Below are 18,759 nucleotides of genomic sequence, written 5' to 3' on the forward strand. Positions count from 1 at the left end.
ATTGTGCCTTTTAAATGTTTTCATAAACAAAAACCAGTTGGCATCCCTCAAATATGCTTTGGCTCGTTCAGCACAATGAGTTTCTTTGACATGTCCAATTTATTAGCTTTGCGTAATTCAAACTTATAAACAACAAGGGCCATGTCACTCCCAAGTCCTAACGGCGCCAAATGCCTTTTTCAATTTCACGTGCCTTGACAAAAACAAAAGACTTTCACGTGAGCCTCTGCCCTCTTCATTTTGAGCTGCAACAAAGTCGGTGGCGTCTTGTCTCTTCCAGGTACCTCCTTTTCCGCTCTGCCTCTGTGCATGCCTTCACTCCAAGGACAAGGACAATGACACGTTGAATTTGCGAGCAGTTAAGATTTAACATTTATTCGACGACGCACAAAACTTTGAAATTTATCAAAAAAAAAAAAAAAAAAAAAAAAAAACCTCCTCCTCCTCTCCTCCTGTTCTTCCTCTAGATTTTTAAGAGGCAATTTACTAGGGCAACTCAAAATTTAACATTGTCCGAGAATTTTGAAATTGTCCAAAAAAGACTCATCTTATTTAGATTTTAATCCCCTTGGAGAGATCAGATCTCTTGATCCATTAAAAAAAATAATCAGAGAAGATTTACTCTTCGATCATCCGTTTTGATCCAAACTATAATTTGAAGGGGATGTTAAACCTATGAAGAGATCACAATCAATTACGATCCGACCTCAATTGAGAGTAAATCATCCCCTAATCCATTTTTTTATGGACCAAAAGATCTACTTCCAAATACCTTTTAATATAACATACAATCATCACAATTAGTCTTCATATAATATCCGATTGATTAGAAGATGATAAATTTATTATAATAAAATATGGATCAATTTTAGACATAGTTTCTAAGTGACTTGATGATAAAATATAGATTAACATTATAATTTACCTACTTTTATATCATCTGAAGACAGACTACCAGGATGTCTTAAATCATAATTTAATTATATCAATATGATTACAATTCTGATATTTAAAAATCAATAGTATTAATTTTTAAAAACCAGTATATCATGTAAAGGAGGGATAGAGAAAATTTTAATTTAATTTAAAAGAAACGACGAAGAGAAAAAAATTTACTATCAGCCAACGCATAAAAGTAAAATCGAAATAAAGTGAGCTTTGGACCATGCGTTAATTGTCGTATTTTAATAAGTTTCAGTAATTAAAAGTAATAAGGCACGTACACAAACCTCTCTGTTCTTAGATTTGACGTTACCGATCATTGGTACCGTCCTTTTTCCAATTGTCTGCAGAGCCATTTCATTAGATATAAAGATGCCACAATACAGATAATTTTAAAAAAAATCTATAATAATAATAATAATAATAATAATACCACGAGCAAGAGAAGAACGACTCAGCCAATCAGGTGGGCGACTTTTTTTTTCTTTCTATTCTATGTTTTTTAAAGAGACCCAGAGAAGATCCAGTTGTGTTTTTTGTTTTCTTCCTTTGGAGCAGCTTTAAGGACAACTCTGGCAATGTTTTTTTTTTCTCGTCAGTGTTATTTCCCCCCCCTGATTTCTTCTCTCCTCTTTGGCCCTAACTAGTTGGAGCTTGGAAAGCGAACTCTGCAGGTTTTGTTTCCTTGTGAATTCTGTGCTAGGGATGCAGACTGTTTGCTTCTGATTCATGTTTGGGTTCTTCCTTTTTGTTTGTAAATTAAGTATTTGTTAATGGTTTCGGTGAAAGATTACCCAAGCGAATGTTCTTGTTCTGGTAAAAAAAAAAAAAAGATTGACCTTTCTTTTTTCCATGAGAGATGGATTTTGAAGTGATGACTGGCTTTTGATGTAATTCTCATTCGTTGACTTTAATTACTCCTTCATTTTCTTGCTATTATTCGGTAATAGTTCAAGAAAAAAAAAGACAGCGTAGCATAGTGCGGTCAAACAAGACAATGACGACACAGAACTCATGGATTCTTCTTTCTTGGATAACAATCAAAGAGAAATCTTCTCCCTTCTTTTTTCTCCGAGCGCGATCAATTTCTGAGCATCAAAAGCATAAACCCTGCTCCTTTTCTCGGTTTACATTTAAAAGATCAGGAAGCTTCCCTTTGTAGCAACAAAGCTGACTTTTTTCAAGACTCTCTGGATCATGTGCATTTGACCTGTTTTCCTTTTTTAGATCGTTGCGAGAACAGCCATGGAAGGCATGGACTGGAAGGGGTGCGTTTGTAGGATGAGGAGCTGTGTGTTGGATCTCCTGTCCATGGAGGAGGATCTGGAGGAGGAAGAAGACGAAGAGACATGGGAGCTGATGAGCACCACCCTTCGACTCAAGTCCACCTTCCTGTTCTGCGACTTCAATCAAGTGATCTCCAGTGCCAGAGATGAGCGCCAGAAGGCCCTCCTCACTGACCTCGCCAACAAGCTCTTCTACAACTTGGAGCAGGCAATGCCGAGCATAATTTCAATGCTTTTTGTCCATTAATCGATCTAATATTTACCCTTTTTTCGAAGCTATTCGCTTGAAATTTTCATTGGTTTCAGCTGGACGGTGCTGTGAAGAGCAGAAGCATGTCTGTGACACAGAGCAGGTACACTGAGGCAGCTCTGGTTCTGCAAGAAGTCGCGGCTGTTCTTGCGCTTTGAGAGATGCAGAATCGATGTAAATAAGTGTGTGGAGTTTAATTCGAGGGAGCAGAATCTAAAGATGCGTGCTCTGTTTGTTCAGGTCATGCATAAGAAAAATGGCTTAAAAAAAAAAAAGATTATGGATTGGCTGAAAAGTTAAGAGTTCTTGTTTCTGATCGTGTGTTGCGTTTGATGGTTTTCAAGCTTCTCATTCAGAAATGATAAAAGTGTCCTGTCTCTTCCATTATAGTTCGTTCAACCTGATACAGTTGTGACCGGAATACTTGCTATCAGATGGACATACATGGGCAATTGCAGGAGAAGTTGAATTTTCATTGCTAGATTATACTGAATGTCGTGGCATCGATCGGAACCTAGTTGATCTTCAGGTTGATGATCATAAACCTGATTGGATCACCCGGGAAGAGCATAGTATACCTACAAACAAGCTTCGACAGAAATTTCAGCAGCATTCATGAAGCAGGCAAATGATCTTCCTCTTACAGAACCTTGGAGAAAAGCAAAACCAATATTAATATCAATTTAAAGTGACCATGAATAGATCAGAAAGAGTAATAGGGAACTTGAAACCAAAAATGAAGATTTGATGTCCAATGACGATCACACATAGTTGAAGGAAAAACAAAACACTGGAAGCTTACCTGTCTAGCTAGGGGAAGAATGGGCTGGAAAAGGTTATCATCAATTAACACCGGCAATGGAGGCATCTGACTCATCATTCCTAGTTTGTCACTCATCCTGATCGAAGAAAAAAAAAGGAAAACTCTCTTATAAAAGAAGTTGGAGCATTTATCACCTAAAAGACTGCTATAATCGAAATAGTTGAAATTTGAGTTACCTATTTAAAACGGTTGCTATGTTCACTCTTGTCCGGTAGAATAGGTTGATATTATCTTCTAGCTGGAATATATCATAGAGAATTGAAGCGACAGTAACAAATAATTCATCGCAAAAGGTTGATAAAGTATAATTCAAAGACTCTTCATCATCAGCAAGTCATGTTAGTCCAACTATTTTGGCAAGAAAGACGAGCTTGATTGGCTTTGTATCAAGTAGCGACGATAATGTAAGACTTGAAGGCAACAAAAGGAAGAAAATAGAAGGTAGAGGACATATGCTATCAACCTTACTCAATTCGAGGTTTGACCCAATCTTATTGAGAAGGTTAAAATTCTCCATTAGAAGGCATTGTGTCTCAGTGTTCACTGGAGAAGCTGTTGAGAAACAAAAAGTTGTTATTGCAATGAGATAATTCAGAAAAGGAGAAAAACAAATAAGAAAGTTTAAAAAAAAAAGAAATTGGGGCAAATTATTCTTGTCATCTTTGAGAATTCACAAAAAGAACTAAAGGTCTACGATAAACTATGTGATTGCCTGCCTAAAAATCTTGTAATCAGAACTTTACATATTGGTTACTACACTAGTAAAAGTGAAAGAAGACCCTTGCCTTAATGATTCGATTATAGTGCTGTTCCAATGTAAATTATGAAGAGATGCGATAAGCAGAATATTTAAATTATGGTAAAAGATAACTATTTCAATAGCCTAACCTCCTTGATTGGGCTGTTTATTGCTGGGCACATCATATATCCTCAAAGAAGAGTAGGTGGTGCCCTTTGGTTGAACAGAAGTTACAGTACTCAGTGAGGAAGAATACACCACCTTTTCCTGAAGAAAATTCAACATCAGCATCTTAGCTACTTGTGTGCAAAAATCATAGAAATTCCCAAACTCATTGTGTTTCCATACAACAAGAGAGCGCAAAATACACAACTTGTTTCTTTCAGCTAAGGACTGTCAAACTATGAATGATACAAATAAGGGAAATAGATAAATCTAATGAGCAATAAGTGATCGAATAAAAGGAAAAAGCTAGTTGAAGAGACAAAGAAGTACAAACTCTAGAATCCATCAAGACTTTATACAAGCAGAAAAGAAGGTGATCCGCGATCAGCAATACTGAAAATTGTATTACGTTAAGAGTTGCCATCTTTTACCTTCTTTTCGGCATAGTAACTTCCTAACTTGCGTCTTTTCCCACTCTCCTTCTACAAGGAAAACCAAAATATCAGTCAAAAATATCTGAAGGGAATATTCATAAAAATCTTACTTTTTCTACTGCTTCAGACCAGGACGGGCACAAGTATGATTATTCTCAAATAACACAGAATAAAGTAGAATGAACATTAAAACATGATAATGGTAGACCTACTAGTATTAGTAATCAGTATGACAGGAAATTCAGGAGAATATCTAGTTACAAATACTTCTGTTGTGACATAAGTCAGCCAAGGTGCATATGGAGGATGAGGACCAACATATGTTGTTGCTAATGATTTTCCTGAGAGTCTTTCATGTGAGGCAATACTACTTTCTCGAGAAGCTGATTTGCATTCTATATATATATATATATATATATATATATATATATTCATTACTTTGTCAAAATCCTGTTGTGTTTTTTGTTATTGGATGAACAGCATGGAGGGCACCCTGTTCATTTCATCTCTTATGAAATACTTGGAGGATCCTCCTCATTTTTCTGTCACCTTAAACAGCATTAGGAAAATATAAGGAAACAAATGGATATTTAAATTTGATAATGAAATCACCAAAGAAATAGAGAAAATAAAACTTTCAGTACTTCAAATAGATATTAAGCATTTGCCTACCAATAATATTTCCAACTGGTTGGTAAGCAGTATGAAGCATGTGAAGGGCATACTTTGAATTTCCTTTTAAACATGTTTGTAAAAATGTGAAATACTAAAAGTGTAAAAGTATCTACTCACAGCTATCCACTGGCACCTCATGGCGACATCCCTCACTGTCTTCTCAGGAAGCTTAGCTGCTATCTTGATATACTTCATTATACTAGTTGGTTCAGTAGCATATCTGAGTATATGACATGCACCAATATGAATAAAATTCACATGTCAAAGGATGTAAATTCTCTAACATGCCAGAGAAAAACATTTTGTTAAAACATCAACTACTTCATGTTCGAGAACAGAGATGTCGGAATAAAAAATCTGAGTGAAACATCTTCAAAACTTCGAGTCTTCCCCACAATGTAGTTCAATTGAGGTTCTTCGCACAATAATCCATGCTTCTCAACTATTTGGTCTTTTCTACATTGATCTTATACCACCATTGAGCTCTATTTAATTGTAGACTGTCATAATTGATCGTCATGTACTAGCAGAGCAAAGAAACAATATCAAAACTAAGCAAAATCAACTTACTCTACAAGGCCTTGCCTCAGCACATACAATTCCTCCAAAGACCAACTAGCAGCTGCCGCTGGACTGAGCTTGAGAGGGGGCACTGGGTCAAGAACGATGTTTCCTGAAAGATTACCAGGCAGTGGCATTATAGGTGAAGAATTACTCTGAGTGACAAGGTTGCCAGGCAAGATCAATCCTGCCATGCTACGAACGTCAACTGAATCACGCATTCCCTCGGATATCAAGTCTGTCACATTGCTCAACGTTGCTGGCTGAAGAGGAACTACGATTTGATTGCTAAAAGATGGAGGAAAAACTCCACCATAACTAAAATTCCAATTATGATCAGCCGACGTTCTCATCCCAAAAGTAACTTTTTTCCCAAAGGAAATCAGAGACCAAGAACAAACTATCTCCTGCGAAGAACGCTTCTTCTCCCTATTAATGACAAGAAAAAGCAACCATCAATTCAAGTTTCATGCCCTAACAATGGCATCTGCGGAATAAAAGTTTGATTTTTGACGAGAAAGAGAATAAACGGGCGGAAGAAACGGAGCAGCGAAACCACAAAGACTGACCTAATTCTTCGCCAAAACACGTTTACTTTTCGAGCAGAAAACTTGGGCGCGGCGCGTCATACGACAAAAGAACTGGAAGCCAAAAAGGTTTCAATTTTTGGAGAAATTAATAAACCTCACGAAGGTTGAAATTGGGGACAAGGAGTAATCAGCAAAGCGACGCAGCCATTCGAGTAGTGGAGGCATATAAATTGCCACTTCGCGCGAATCCTTTCGTCGCCCTCTCAACCGCACCGCTCCCCCGACTCCTCCCTCGCTCCTTTCCGTCCATACCACTCTTCGATTTTAATACGCCTGCCTCTCTACTTTTGGTTTCCTTTTTTGGCTTCAGGTCTTACTGCCACAACGACATGGTTACTTTGGTGCTCCTTCCCAAACCGATTTCTTTACTCCCTTCCTGTTCTGACATTCTGTTTGGCACGATTAGTTTAGTGAAGGGAGGAATCCCCCCTCCATGATTGTGTCACGGGAAAAGAATATCAACTCACAAGAATCATCAATTATCTAGTTCTCCGTAACTCTGCATCCTAATCCCATAATCTGTTGAAAAGAAGGCAAACGTCTTGTCCAAATGATTTCGCCTCTGCATTCCATGTGCTGTGATTGCAAAGCTCCTGAGCGATTAAAACATATGAATGAAAGAAAGTAGGCATTAACGCGATGCCGATTTGACATGTTTCAATAATACTGCACTTATTGAACTGCTTTCATCGACAAAAGAAAGTGACTTTCTTTTTCCAACTAATCAATCTACAAATTAATGTCCTATCAAGATCATTTCGAGAAGTCACACTTAATTTCTCGACAAATCATGCACACTAATCATATATATATACAAGTAAAAGAAAAGAAGAAGAAAAATATATATTAAAAATTGCAATCTAGTACACAACTCAGAGATTATATTGCATTGAAGATTCGTACAACTCTATCCAACCTCTCTATATATGACGGCTGTCGTCAACTTGTCAACGCTCGATGATTAGTCCATCACAGATAGCGACGGCGGAATTAATGGAGCTACTCTCTGCGCTAAACACAAAATTAAAGCAGCTCATTGATTAAAGCAGCTCACGAGCTAAGGCCACTCACTCGCTCACTCAAACTGCCAGATGACAAAATTCTTTCAGTCACTTCCACAGTGGATTCTGATATTTGTAGAGTTACATCATGCAAATATTAATCTCGAAGAATCATCACTATAAAATTTAAAGGTAAACGACGTAGGGGCGGAGATGGATCCGGCGGGGAGGCCCAGCAGGCGTTGGCGCAAATCACAATTCTGCTGGGAATTGGTGGATGGCGGCGGCCGGTGCAGAAGAACACGTGTGACCTTGGAGAATATTGTCGAGGGGATATATTGAACAATTGCATTTAGGCTTAGCTAGCCTGATGAGGTTCCATCTAATATATATACTTGCTGAATAATTAACTCAATAAACAATAAGAATTATGTATGCCGCGATGTATAGTCGCAAGTGACCATGATGTGGAGCTAAAAATATAGGGCTCTACACTCACTATCGACCATGGATTCCTGAGGACCACCACTTCAAGAAACAAACAAAGAAAGAAAGAATCCTCGCCACTACAATTCAATCAGTGCTCTACTCTGTGTGTGTGTTCGATAATCATGCTTCTTGACTACCAGTGTGTTAAATATTAATTTTGCTTTCACGTTTACTGAATGGCTTTCCGGAGCTAAATCATGCATGATCATGCATTGAGCTGATGACTAGCTGCTGCCTTAATTTATTGACGCTAGACTTAAACGGCTAGCCTGCTTTAGTTGATGAATATATGTATCTTTGCCGAACTGCATCTTTTACGTTAATTTAAGTGTTGCAATATTGTTTTATTAATAGAAGATTTTGTACAGTGTTTATGATGATCTTGCTGCGACGACAGAACCCTAGCTAGTTTATAAGAAACTCTTCTTCCCCGAGACGCACGTGATAAAAAATTATATTATCTTATATCACAATTAAAAGAACAGTGATCACTATATTATCGACAACCATGCATGGAAGAATTAATTCAAGCTACGTGATGGTTCTGTGCAAGTCCGAAAGCAATTCTGAAACTGGTGATGAGTCACCACAAAAAAAACAGAAAAAAAAGGAGCCAACAATAATTATGAAACAAGGCATGCTTTTACAAAGTCGCAGGTGCTTTAGTCGCTCGCGCACTACATTTTGGCAATAATTAAAAAGCAAATGCATGATACTGCTGGAGCTCGCCATGTGGTTGTCCACCTCCAAAGTCTTCATGTTAATCCACAATTTAATCAGTGGCTGGTTAATATCTTATGATTGAGGGGACAATTTAATATTTCAGCAAAAACATATAGCGAAAAAGTAGAATTTTTTAATAATTGAAATTGGCATTCAACTAACTATATATAATGAAGAAATTAGAATTTAAAGGGTAGTTGGGACGATTATTTCATGGGCATGACACCAAATAACCAATAGAATGACATTAGCGAATTTCGAAGCATTATTTATCAGAAGAAAAAAAAAATAATTAATCAAATTAGATAACATTAAATTTGGATGACCGGTCCGATCTCATAAAATTTTTTTATAATCATCAGAATAAATCGAAAAACGCTCACAGTAAACAACCCAAGAACCCAACACCCTTTAATTACGTGTCTTATTTAGAAAAAAATTCCTACAAACACGTCATAGTTAAAGCTCGAATCACGGATATCTGAGTGATAACCTGAATATCTTACCACTATACCATAACACAGAGGGCTCACTATTTATTAGAAGAGTCAAAACAAGAGGTGGCCATTATTTGAGCCAACATGAAGTACAAACTCGACTAATTTAATTTCGAAGCTGATTCTTCTGGAAGAAAACATTAACATAAGATTCCAGAGTATTTGAATACATATACAATCACATTCGGGCAGGAATAAGACCAAAAAAAAAAAAAAACTATCACAAAGTAGCTACTAAGAAAACATAAGTAATTTGCCCGACGAATAGATTAATCTTTCTCCACTGTTGCAGGGGAGCAAAATATATTTACATTTCGCAGGATGCGTAAAACTAACCTGACATGTCACAACTTCACGGCAAGGATAAAATGTTGCCAACTTAAAAGAGGGAGGAACTCAAAGGATTTGCAAAGAAATGTTTTCTAAAAACTGGCTGCACTTTGGTTAAATTGGGTCCCAATAACTTTCGCAATAGAGTGGGCGGCGTTGAGGATGATGTCTGTGGCAACCTCCGCATAGTAAGATGATTATCTAGAATCATCAATTCCAGAAGTTTTCTGCAACTCTGTATAGTATCCAAAACAAGTCATCAGATAAAAGTTCCAGTTGTGTAGAGATACAAACAAGGTCATAAACAACAAATCCAAGTTATCTATAATATCATCAGACTTAAATAAAAACACAAGGTCAATGTAGGATTGGAAATTATCAATGCACCTAACGTTCTGTTTTCTATGGGAAACCTCCCACAACCTACTCTGATTCATGCACACATGTAAACTAGTTAAGCACCAAACCAGATTAGTCTGATAAGAAGTTAATTTTATCCAATAAGATAATTAAAGTTCAAATAGAACTAAAAGATTTGATCAAGTCATGAAAGTCAGCCATGATTTACAGTATACTCAGTTTTATTTTCTAAAGTTTCAAATATCATCATCTAGGTTGGACTATACTTTGTACAAGATTATTATAACTCAGATCACAGTGATACCTGAGGGTTTAATACATCCATTCGCTGAATGATCTCCTCCTGCCATCAAACCAACAAGCTTTAATCAGCCAAATTTTAGCTGATAGTTTTGCTCATAAATTTATGAAAAAACAGATATGGATGAAGACCAAAATTCCATTTGGAAAAATCACAAACTGGAATTTGAATTTATATGATGGATAAAATGCAAATTGTGAAAGCAATACCTCCAAGATGCCGGGATTTTGCATTATGGTTCCCAGAAGACGACGTGTAAGACCCTTGAGAACTATGGTATTTATACTTCCATCACCATTTATCCATGGTAATATCGGACGACAGGAAGCAGTAGAACAATTCCCATCCTCAATATCTTTCTTTGGCTTAGAATCAGAGACCTGTGTATTTTCTTCAGGAAGAGTGAGGCCAGATTTAACATACTCCTTTTCCACATCCAGCACAATGGTCTCACTAGGCAAATCAACAAAAGACACTTCATGCCCATCAGATAGATATTCACTTGGCTCGTGATTATTAATATCTGGTCTCCGTGGAAAATTGTCCCTAGATGCTTCATGTGTTTCTACAGGATCCTTGCAACATGGAATTTTTTTATATGCATGCTGGACTCCAGGAGACTGTAGAAAGTACTTGCATTTGTATGAAGAATCAAGAACTCGAACATTGTCATATGAATTAACCTGAACAAGATTTCGACGATAAGAACTTTGGATAGTATGAGACATTACCAAGTGAAATGATGCCCATCAAATTGATTGCAACAGTGAAAAGCTGCCAACATGCACAAACTACATATAATATTAGTAGTTTTGAGTAAATGTAAACCTTGATATCCAAGTTATTTAGGTACTGCATAACAAAGAAATACTAATATTTGAGAACAATTCGGTATAGTTCGAACAGAAGAATGAAAAAAAGAAAGTTGAGATGGAATCACAATGTTCACAAATAACTCCAAAAATTTAGTTAATGCAATAAAAATTATTTAATTAATTTGAAGTTCCCTAATGATATACCCTTGCATAGTATGTTATCTTTATGGTGACACGAGCAGACCCATCAAACTAGGAGATAAGCAATATGAGAATTAAGTTCAAGAAGAAACTGCTGAAACTATAAAAGACAAGAACCCATGAACCTTCATAAAGGCACCTGATATGTCATACCTAGCTAAGGGATGGCTGTTCAAACTTTAAATGTCAATCTATGTAGGTGACAAAAATTTAGTGCTGTTTGAATTATGACATCATATCTGTGGTTCACAATGTAATAACTAATTATCTATGTTGGAAAACCAGAGAGATTAAAAGTCAAATTTGTAAAGTTCAAAAAGGTTTTAAATATAAACTCCTTGTCGTAGTATCTAAATTCTAAAACATGTTGAAAACTAAAACATTGCAAAACAGATACTTCAGTATTCTACTAGTTGATGTGAGATAATTTTGAAAGGCAAAAACAAATATACCTTGATGACCAGTTGAAACGCTTCAAGTGTATCCACAATGATTTCTGTATATTGTCTGACTGGAAGAATACACAAGATTGCATTACTATACGCCATACAATCTGATCACATTTAGGTGAATGTTCAAAGTAGGAAAAGGTACCTTCTACATTCATGGCTTCAGAAATTTCCTCCATGTTCAATCCCTCTTCACCAGCTTTGCAAACAGCAGAATGCACAGCTTCAAATATCTCAGCTGAGAACTTAGTCAAGTCATTGGTTACATAAGGTCCAGATAAACATTCAGCATAACTGATTAGGGCATCCCATGGTAATTTGTCCGGGACTGTTTCTTTACTTTCTAAGCTCTGACAACTGTTTGACAAGGCAATGTCACTGGTTCCACATGGCAATCCCTGATTGTTCATGTCATATGATACAGAGTATTCATGGTTTTTGTGTTCTTCAGGGACCATAAATGTACCAGCTTGAGAAATAATTTTACGTGTGATAACAACCTTAATTCCTGGAAAACCTTTTTCTCGACGAGAGTTATAATCATTATCAATCATCATTTCTAACCTGGGCTTTTTAACTATTTTGAAATCACTTAAATCAACTTCATCATTTTTTCGTTTTAGGTTACCTAAATCATCAAGTATTTCTTGTTCCACTGTTTCATCAACTTCTCCAATCCCTTTTTTTGGCAAGCAAGGTGAAACAGAAAATTCTCCAGACGAAACAAGAGCAAATAGACGACAAAATTCCCCACATTGTAAATCCGTATCCAGACTAACTCCATCCTCCATTAAATCTTTATCGTGCTTGTCAAGCCAACCGGAAAATTCATCAGACCTCTTACCTGAATCAACAGGGAAAGGAGAAGAAGAAGCATGATGCCAGAACTTCTTGGAAAGGACAAACGGTTGTGTTCCGTGACCAACAACCTGTTGATGGAATAAAATAGATTGTGTTTGAAAAGGAAATAATGCAATATTCAAAGTTACGATAAAGGAATTCACTTAGATAAGTCAATTTAAAATCTAGCATTGTTTTCTACGAACACTAGTTTTAATTGCAACCACTTAGCTTCAATTCATATGATACGCAAAAAAAAAGTTGTCGCAAACCTAACATTAGTGCATTGAGAAAAAAGTGACTCAGAATAAGAGGCCTGGTGAATACAACTCTGGCCAGGATAGCATTGCATCAGTCAAAACTTTTAAAAATTATGCAAGATGGAAATTGGCAATTTCCCAAAAGGGCATGTCTAGTTTGTTTTTTTCCAAAACCATGTCTTATACAAACTCCTTGATGGCTCAAATGCTAGAAAATTATACCAGAGATTTCATGGGAAGCTTTTAATGGAGTGTTCCAAGTGTTTTTTAATTGAAACGCTCCTTCAAGGAGTATTGCTTAAACACTCCTTGATGGCCAAATAATTAGAAAAAGAGGAAGCTTGTTTGTTCATTAAGCTAGGGGGTTTTGGGGTGTGGGGTGAGAAGGTGAATGATTTAGGCAAAAACAACATGTGTGGCTTGGTTTGGGGAAAATCCAAACCTGGAAAAGCTTTTTGGGAAACTTATCATGGAAATTCTCAAGACGGAGAAGTTGAGTAAATCTAAGTTGCCATCAAGAGTATAGATGTTATTTCCTGACATGTGATGAATTAGTGCACAGTATGAAGTAGGGACAAAAGGAACAGGGGCACTGCTCTTTGATCAATTGTTCAAGCAGAAGCTAGAATACTATTATATATATAACCCAACTCCTAAACTCACAAAATCTTAACCCGCAAGCCAAAATTATAATAATAAAAAAAATGTGAAATGCATGGTCGCCCACGGTGTCACTCAGTCACTCACCGTGGGTGAGTATCCTAACTTTCTACTACATATATATATATATATATATATCGGTCAATTAGGCAAACTATCAATTAGCCTAATTATAATTTCCAAAGATAAATTCCTAATTTGAATATAAATATGTCTCACTCTTCAATAAAATTGGTGTATTCTTTTTTATCTCAATTAACATGGTATCAGAGCCTTAGAGATTTACAATTAGGGTTCATATCCATCATTGCTACCCTCTCATTTTTTTTTATTTCATCTTTGCCGCCAAAATTAGAGTTCATCTCCGCCACTGTCGAAATTAGGGTTCCTCTCCGCCGCCACTGCCAGCCTTAATCGCGACAAAGCCAGCCACCACCGCTCCTTGTTCGTCGGCACATTCCATGAACCCCTCACGTTCGCCCTAGATGCCTGCGCACTGACCCAACAAGCTCACGGCCCCGCGCTCGTCTTGTCGCCTCTCGCCAGTTGCTGCCCTTCCTTCCTTGGGATTGTGATCATTACCTCAACGTGAGTAGCACCTATGTGTGACTGCAAGTCACATCACCTAATGCGCCAAGCATCCGTTGTCACTGCTCTCCTCTCCTAGCACCTACAACATCTTGTTCTTCCTACGGCATAAAACAAATTAGTCTTCCTTCCTTCGTCACCCCGTGCGTCGAGCATCCGCCGTCACTGCTCTCCTATCCTAGCAGCCACAGCATCTTGTTCTTCCTTCGGCAGAAAACAAAGAAGTCTTCCTTCCTTTGTCACTGCGTGCGCCAAGCATCCGTCGTCACTACTCTCCTCTCTGAGCAGCCGCTGCATCTTGTTCTTCCTTTGGCAAAAACATAGAGAAGTCTTCCTTGCTTCGTCTCTTATTTGACGTACCTTGGGATAAAATCTTATGGTTGAAAATAAGCCTTCTATTGTAACAAATGTGATGATTGCGATGCCTAAAATCACAAACTATGAACTAAATTGTTCGAACTATTTGGATTGGAGTAAGACTATCTGTTTTTATCTACGAAGTAATGACCCTCCTCAAGATGATTTGAAGTAGACATGGCTTAGAGAGGATGCTCTCTTGATCAATTCAGAATTATATTGATAGTGAGGTAATTAGTTTAATTAATTACTATGAATTTGTTAAAGAACTAATGGATTACTTGGAATTTCTGTACTATGGAAATGGGAATCTATCTCGCATGCATGAGGTTTGCAAAATATTTTACCGTGTTGAAAAATAAGATGAGCCTCTGATCAATTATTTGATGGCATTCAAGAAGATACATGAGGAGTTTAATATGTTGTCACCCTTTATCCTTGATGTGAAGGTTTAACAATGTCAACGAGAGCAGATGGCTATCATGAGCTTCCTCGCTGGCCTATCTCCTAGTTTTGTTGCTCGAGGGAGTCAGGGTGAGTTTGTCGCCTTCGAAAAGCTTTGTATAGTTTGATACAAAGTTCTCGTGCTTGGTTTGGAAAATTTATTCAAGTTGACAAATTTGGTATGATGAAAAGCAAGTTTGACCATTCTGTGTTCTACAAGGAGTCAATAGCTGGTATCATTCTATTAGTTGTATATGTAGATGATATTATTATCACTGAAGTGATACTATGGGGATCTCATCTGTTAAATCTTTCATTCATATTCAATTTCATACGAAAGACTTGGGGGTGTTAAAGTTTTATTTTGGTGTTGAGGTTACGAAGAGTAAAAAAGGTATATTTCTATCTTAGAGAAAATATGTCATAGACTTATTAACTGGGGGCAAAGCCTTGTAGTGTTTCAATGACTCAAAACATACACCTCACAGGAGATGGAGAACTATTTGAACATCCTGAGAGATATTGAAGGTCAGTTGAGAAGTTGAATTACCTTACCATAACTCGTCTAGATATTGCATATTCGATTAGTGTTGTCAGTCATTTTATGTCATCTCCAATCGTTCGTCATTGGACAATGTTAGGGTAAATTTTGTATTATTTAAAGGGAGAACCCGAATGGGATATCGTATATGAAAATCATAGACACACTCATATTGAATGTTTTTCATATTACAGATTGGGTAGGTTCTAAAATGGATAGAAGATCTACTTCAGATTATTATATCTTTGTTGGAGGAAACTTAATTTCATGGAAGAGTAAGAAGTAAAATGTTGTGTCACGATCCAGAGTCGACACTCTATGTGTGTGAGATAATGTGAATATATCAACTCTTGACTGAAGTATAACTTAAAATTTCAATACCAGCAAAATTGTGGTGTGATAACCAAGTTGCTCTTCATATTGCATCGAATCATATGTTTCACGAGCAAACTAAGCATATTGAAATTGATTGTCATTTTATTCGTGAGAAAAATTCAACAAAGCTTGATTTTTACCGGATATATGAAGATTGAATAATAACTCGGGAACATCTTCACAAAAGCTTTAAATGAGGCTCAGGTTGATTATCTTTGTAACAAGTTGGGTATGCTGAATATCTATGCTTTAACAGTTATCATATTATTTGTATATATTACTTACTATATCAACCAATTAAGTAAATTGTCAATTAGCCTAATTATAGTTTCCTAAGTTAAATTCCTAGTTTGTATATAAATATGCCTCACTCTTCAATAAAGTTGGTGTATTCTTTTTTATCTCAATTAACAAATACATTACGCACATATTCAGTTTCAGTCATTCTGAGCTCCAGAATCACTCAAATCTTATCAAGGATAGGCTAAATAACAGGTCAAAAGAGAGAATGCCATCCTAAAGACAAAAATGAAAGCATAAGTATAGAAACATTCTGACTCATAGTCATTTGAGGTCAGCTACATAGAGCTTCTTCAGTCCCTACAGATATTTAAGACTATTCTGCTAGTAATATTTAGCTTTTTAAAATCACTTTTTAATTCCATTAAATAACATTTTTTCTCTCTATCCCTATCACTTTTGATTCTAATTGATTCAGTTTGTCTCCCTATTAGATCTCTTGTATCTTTGAATATGTTGATATCATCTTAATCCTTAACCAATTTGCATTTATGTTGGTATTTTAGATTCTACTTTGTAATAACCTCACATCTATTTTAACATCATTCTCATATCTGCTACAATAGCATTTCATAGGCATTGCTTTCTTGTGGCCCAACATTAAGATCCATGAAATTTGGTTACTTGAACAAGCATCTTAAAACTTTTTTTCCTAGATTTGAACCGAAGAACCACAAGACTGTAGAAGCTTATTTTTCATATAAACCATTATCTCTTTATCCTACCAAAGATATCTACATCAATATGTTCTTTCGTTTTAATAAATCCACGAGATCTATATATTCCTATTTCCTAATAACTAGTATTTCATGAGCATTTTATACATCTTTCTTAAATTTTTGAACATCATATGTTAAAAGTAAAGACGCCATTTTATTTTCTCCATTCTTTTAAAACTTTTTACTGATTCCAATGTCATCAATCATAATGATCTGATATAACAGATACTTTAGGTTTTTTGTATCTCAGTGACAGTGTGGATCCATGCAATTAGAAGTCTCTTGCAATTATAGTTTTCATACGTAATAATTCAAGGCTTCTAGTTACAATCAAGTTAGAATTCTTATATCGGCTTTATTCAGTAATGGAACAGGGATCCTATCTGAGCATTTCCATGTTTAACTGGTCCATATGACTTCAAGACATGAAAACATTATTTGTCATATATGACCATAAATCTGATTGCATTAGTTGGGAAATATGTACAATGAATGTATCAATATTGCATCTGTGACTAAAAAGTAACATGAAATTAATCACTTTCACTCCAATTCCATTCCACAGACAGCCCTCTCAAGACTATTGAATAAGATGAGAATAAATAACTACCACACAGGTGTTCATCTTTTTAATGCTGAGTTTATATAAAAAAAAAGTAGGTAAAGGTTTCAAATTTGAAGTGACAAAGTTAGAAAGTTTGATTCAAGCAAGGAACTATTCATGGCACTATTTCATGTAGTAAATCAGGCAAATATTAGAAATCAGCATAATTCCTGGGAAGGATCTAATACTTACAAGGAAGTTCTTTTCTTTCAGAAAGTTAAATGCAGCAAATATTTCATGCTCGGAGTAAAGCTGTAGAGTTACTCTTAAAGAGCTTTGTGCTTCAGGTGATGCCGACGTATTAAGGAAGACAAGCTTAAGAAGTTCAACAGCATTTGAAACTGCCAATGACTCACATACTTTCCTCTTCATCATGATATACCTGCTATTCAGAATCTTTGCAATGTTTCCATGAGAATGTCGGGAGCTTGACCTGTTTGGACTAGTAGATACAACATTTACTTTTTGGTGCCTAGAGATATGATTCAGAGATTTATTTCCATCACATTTCGAAACAGTTTCGTGTTCAGTGGATGCAGGCTGAGACAGAATAAGTTGAACAACCAGTTTAGAGCTTTGATTAAAAATCACAATGAAACAGAGAAACAACACACTGCATACCAATTTTTGGATGCATGAACTTGTGGCATCAGTTGGAGAAATGTCTGGCCATTCTTTTCGATGCTTGTGTTCAAGTCTCTTAACATTCTGAAACTTTGCTAACCTTTTGTATTGAAGAACTTCATCAACAGCAGTCCTCACATCAGGATCTTCAGAGTTATCCCAGAAGTATTGAGGTAAACTCTGTTGTGAACCACTGTCATGATTACGTGAAAAGTTTTGAGAGAGAGGTTCCTTCTCCATGCGTGCTTTCTCCAGATACCTAACATAGCGTTCGCCTAGGAGGTTGCATAATCTCATTACTGCTCTTCTGACATTGCTATTACTATTCAACAACGCCATTCTTCTACCACAGGTGAGAGGGAGAGCTGGAAGGTCAGAAAGAGACCTCCACTCAACTCGATAAAATCTAGTTCCAAGGATTGCCCTCTGTCTTGCATATTGTATCACTAGCTGACTAGAAGAATCACAGCCCCATAAAAGAAAACATAAAACATTAAAATAAAGCAACCTTGTCAAGGATTTAGGAGAATTATATAGAAATGAATGGGATCAGAAAATTATACTTTAGCAACCTCTGTTATTCCATGTTCATACCTGTCCAATCTATCATTCCAGAAGAATCTTTTAGCATGAACAATACTGAGAACAGCAAGATTTCTACCATTTTCATGATCTCTAGAATCTGAAAGGTGATTTTCATTTGCATCTGGAAAATCAAAAAAAAAATGTTTTGGCTGCCAATCCCTAGGGTAATATGTACTTTCTTTTGCTACAACTTGGAGGCTCAATTTGTTCAGGAGAAGATTTTGGGACCCA

The 18,759-nt window shown here is 36.4% G+C and overlaps 2 protein-coding genes and 1 pseudogene across 7 annotated transcripts; 1 reads left to right on the plus strand and 2 right to left on the minus strand.

Annotated features, from left to right (window-relative positions):
• The first annotated feature begins 1,355 nt into the window (after positions 1–1,355).
• On the plus strand, positions 1,356–2,792 carry LOC122012050 (photosynthetic NDH subunit of lumenal location 3, chloroplastic-like). 4 transcript variants are annotated; one of them, XM_042568505.1, is made up of 3 exons: positions 1,356–1,408; positions 2,170–2,436; positions 2,535–2,792. In XM_042568505.1, the coding sequence occupies exons 2-3, from the start codon at positions 2,188–2,190 to the stop codon at positions 2,634–2,636; spliced, it is 351 nt and encodes a 116-aa protein (XP_042424439.1). In that variant the 5' UTR covers positions 1,356–1,408; positions 2,170–2,187; the 3' UTR covers positions 2,637–2,792. The 4 variants fall into 4 exon arrangements, with proteins under 4 accessions (XP_042424439.1, XP_042424437.1, XP_042424436.1 ...); XM_042568503.1 differs by lacking the exon at positions 1,356–1,408 and adding an exon at positions 1,456–1,673; XM_042568502.1 differs by lacking the exon at positions 1,356–1,408 and adding an exon at positions 1,457–1,616.
• A 45-nt stretch (positions 2,793–2,837) lies between these two features.
• LOC122012049 lies at positions 2,838–7,099 on the minus strand. Of its 3 annotated transcripts, none has more exons than XM_042568501.1 (10): positions 6,445–7,099; positions 5,885–6,304; positions 5,636–5,799; positions 5,432–5,534; positions 4,637–4,687; positions 4,190–4,307; positions 3,765–3,853; positions 3,478–3,539; positions 3,281–3,377; positions 2,838–3,127 (listed from the first exon to the last, which is right to left on the minus strand). In XM_042568501.1, exons 3-10 carry the CDS (start codon positions 5,638–5,640, stop codon positions 3,119–3,121), a joined length of 534 nt encoding a protein of 177 aa, XP_042424435.1. In that variant the 5' UTR covers positions 5,641–5,799; positions 5,885–6,304; positions 6,445–7,099; the 3' UTR covers positions 2,838–3,118. The 3 variants fall into 3 exon arrangements, with proteins under 3 accessions (XP_042424435.1, XP_042424434.1, XP_042424433.1); XM_042568500.1 differs by having other exon boundaries at positions 5,636–5,814; XM_042568499.1 differs by lacking the exon at positions 5,636–5,799 and having other exon boundaries at positions 6,445–7,092.
• Positions 7,100–9,275: 2,176 nt separating this feature from the next.
• Positions 9,276–18,759, minus strand: part of LOC122009812 — a 29,410-nt pseudogene continuing 19,926 nt past the window's right edge.

Source organism: Zingiber officinale, chromosome 8A (genome assembly GCF_018446385.1).
Source record: "Zingiber officinale cultivar Zhangliang chromosome 8A, Zo_v1.1, whole genome shotgun sequence".
Taxonomy (NCBI): domain Eukaryota; kingdom Viridiplantae; phylum Streptophyta; class Magnoliopsida; order Zingiberales; family Zingiberaceae; genus Zingiber; species Zingiber officinale.

Excerpts from the sequence above, each read along its gene's own strand:
- LOC122012050 (XM_042568505.1), top strand. The coding sequence starts at position 2,188 with ATGGAAGGCATGGACTGGAAGGGGTGCGTTTGTAGGATGAGGAGCTGT. Across the intron at positions 2,437-2,534 it reads TCTTCTACAACTTGGAGCAG|CTGGACGGTGCTGTGAAGAG; the intron begins GCAATGCCGAGC and ends CATTGGTTTCAG.
- LOC122012049 (XM_042568499.1), bottom strand. The coding sequence starts at position 6,228 with ATGAGAACGTCGGCTGATCATAATTGGAATTTTAGTTATGGTGGAGTT. Across the intron at positions 4,308-4,636 it reads GTTACTATGCCGAAAAGAAG|GAAAAGGTGGTGTATTCTTC; the intron begins GTAAAAGATGGC and ends AATTTTCTTCAG. Across the intron at positions 3,378-3,477 it reads ATAGCAACCGTTTTAAATAG|GATGAGTGACAAACTAGGAA; the intron begins GTAACTCAAATT and ends TTCTTCGATCAG.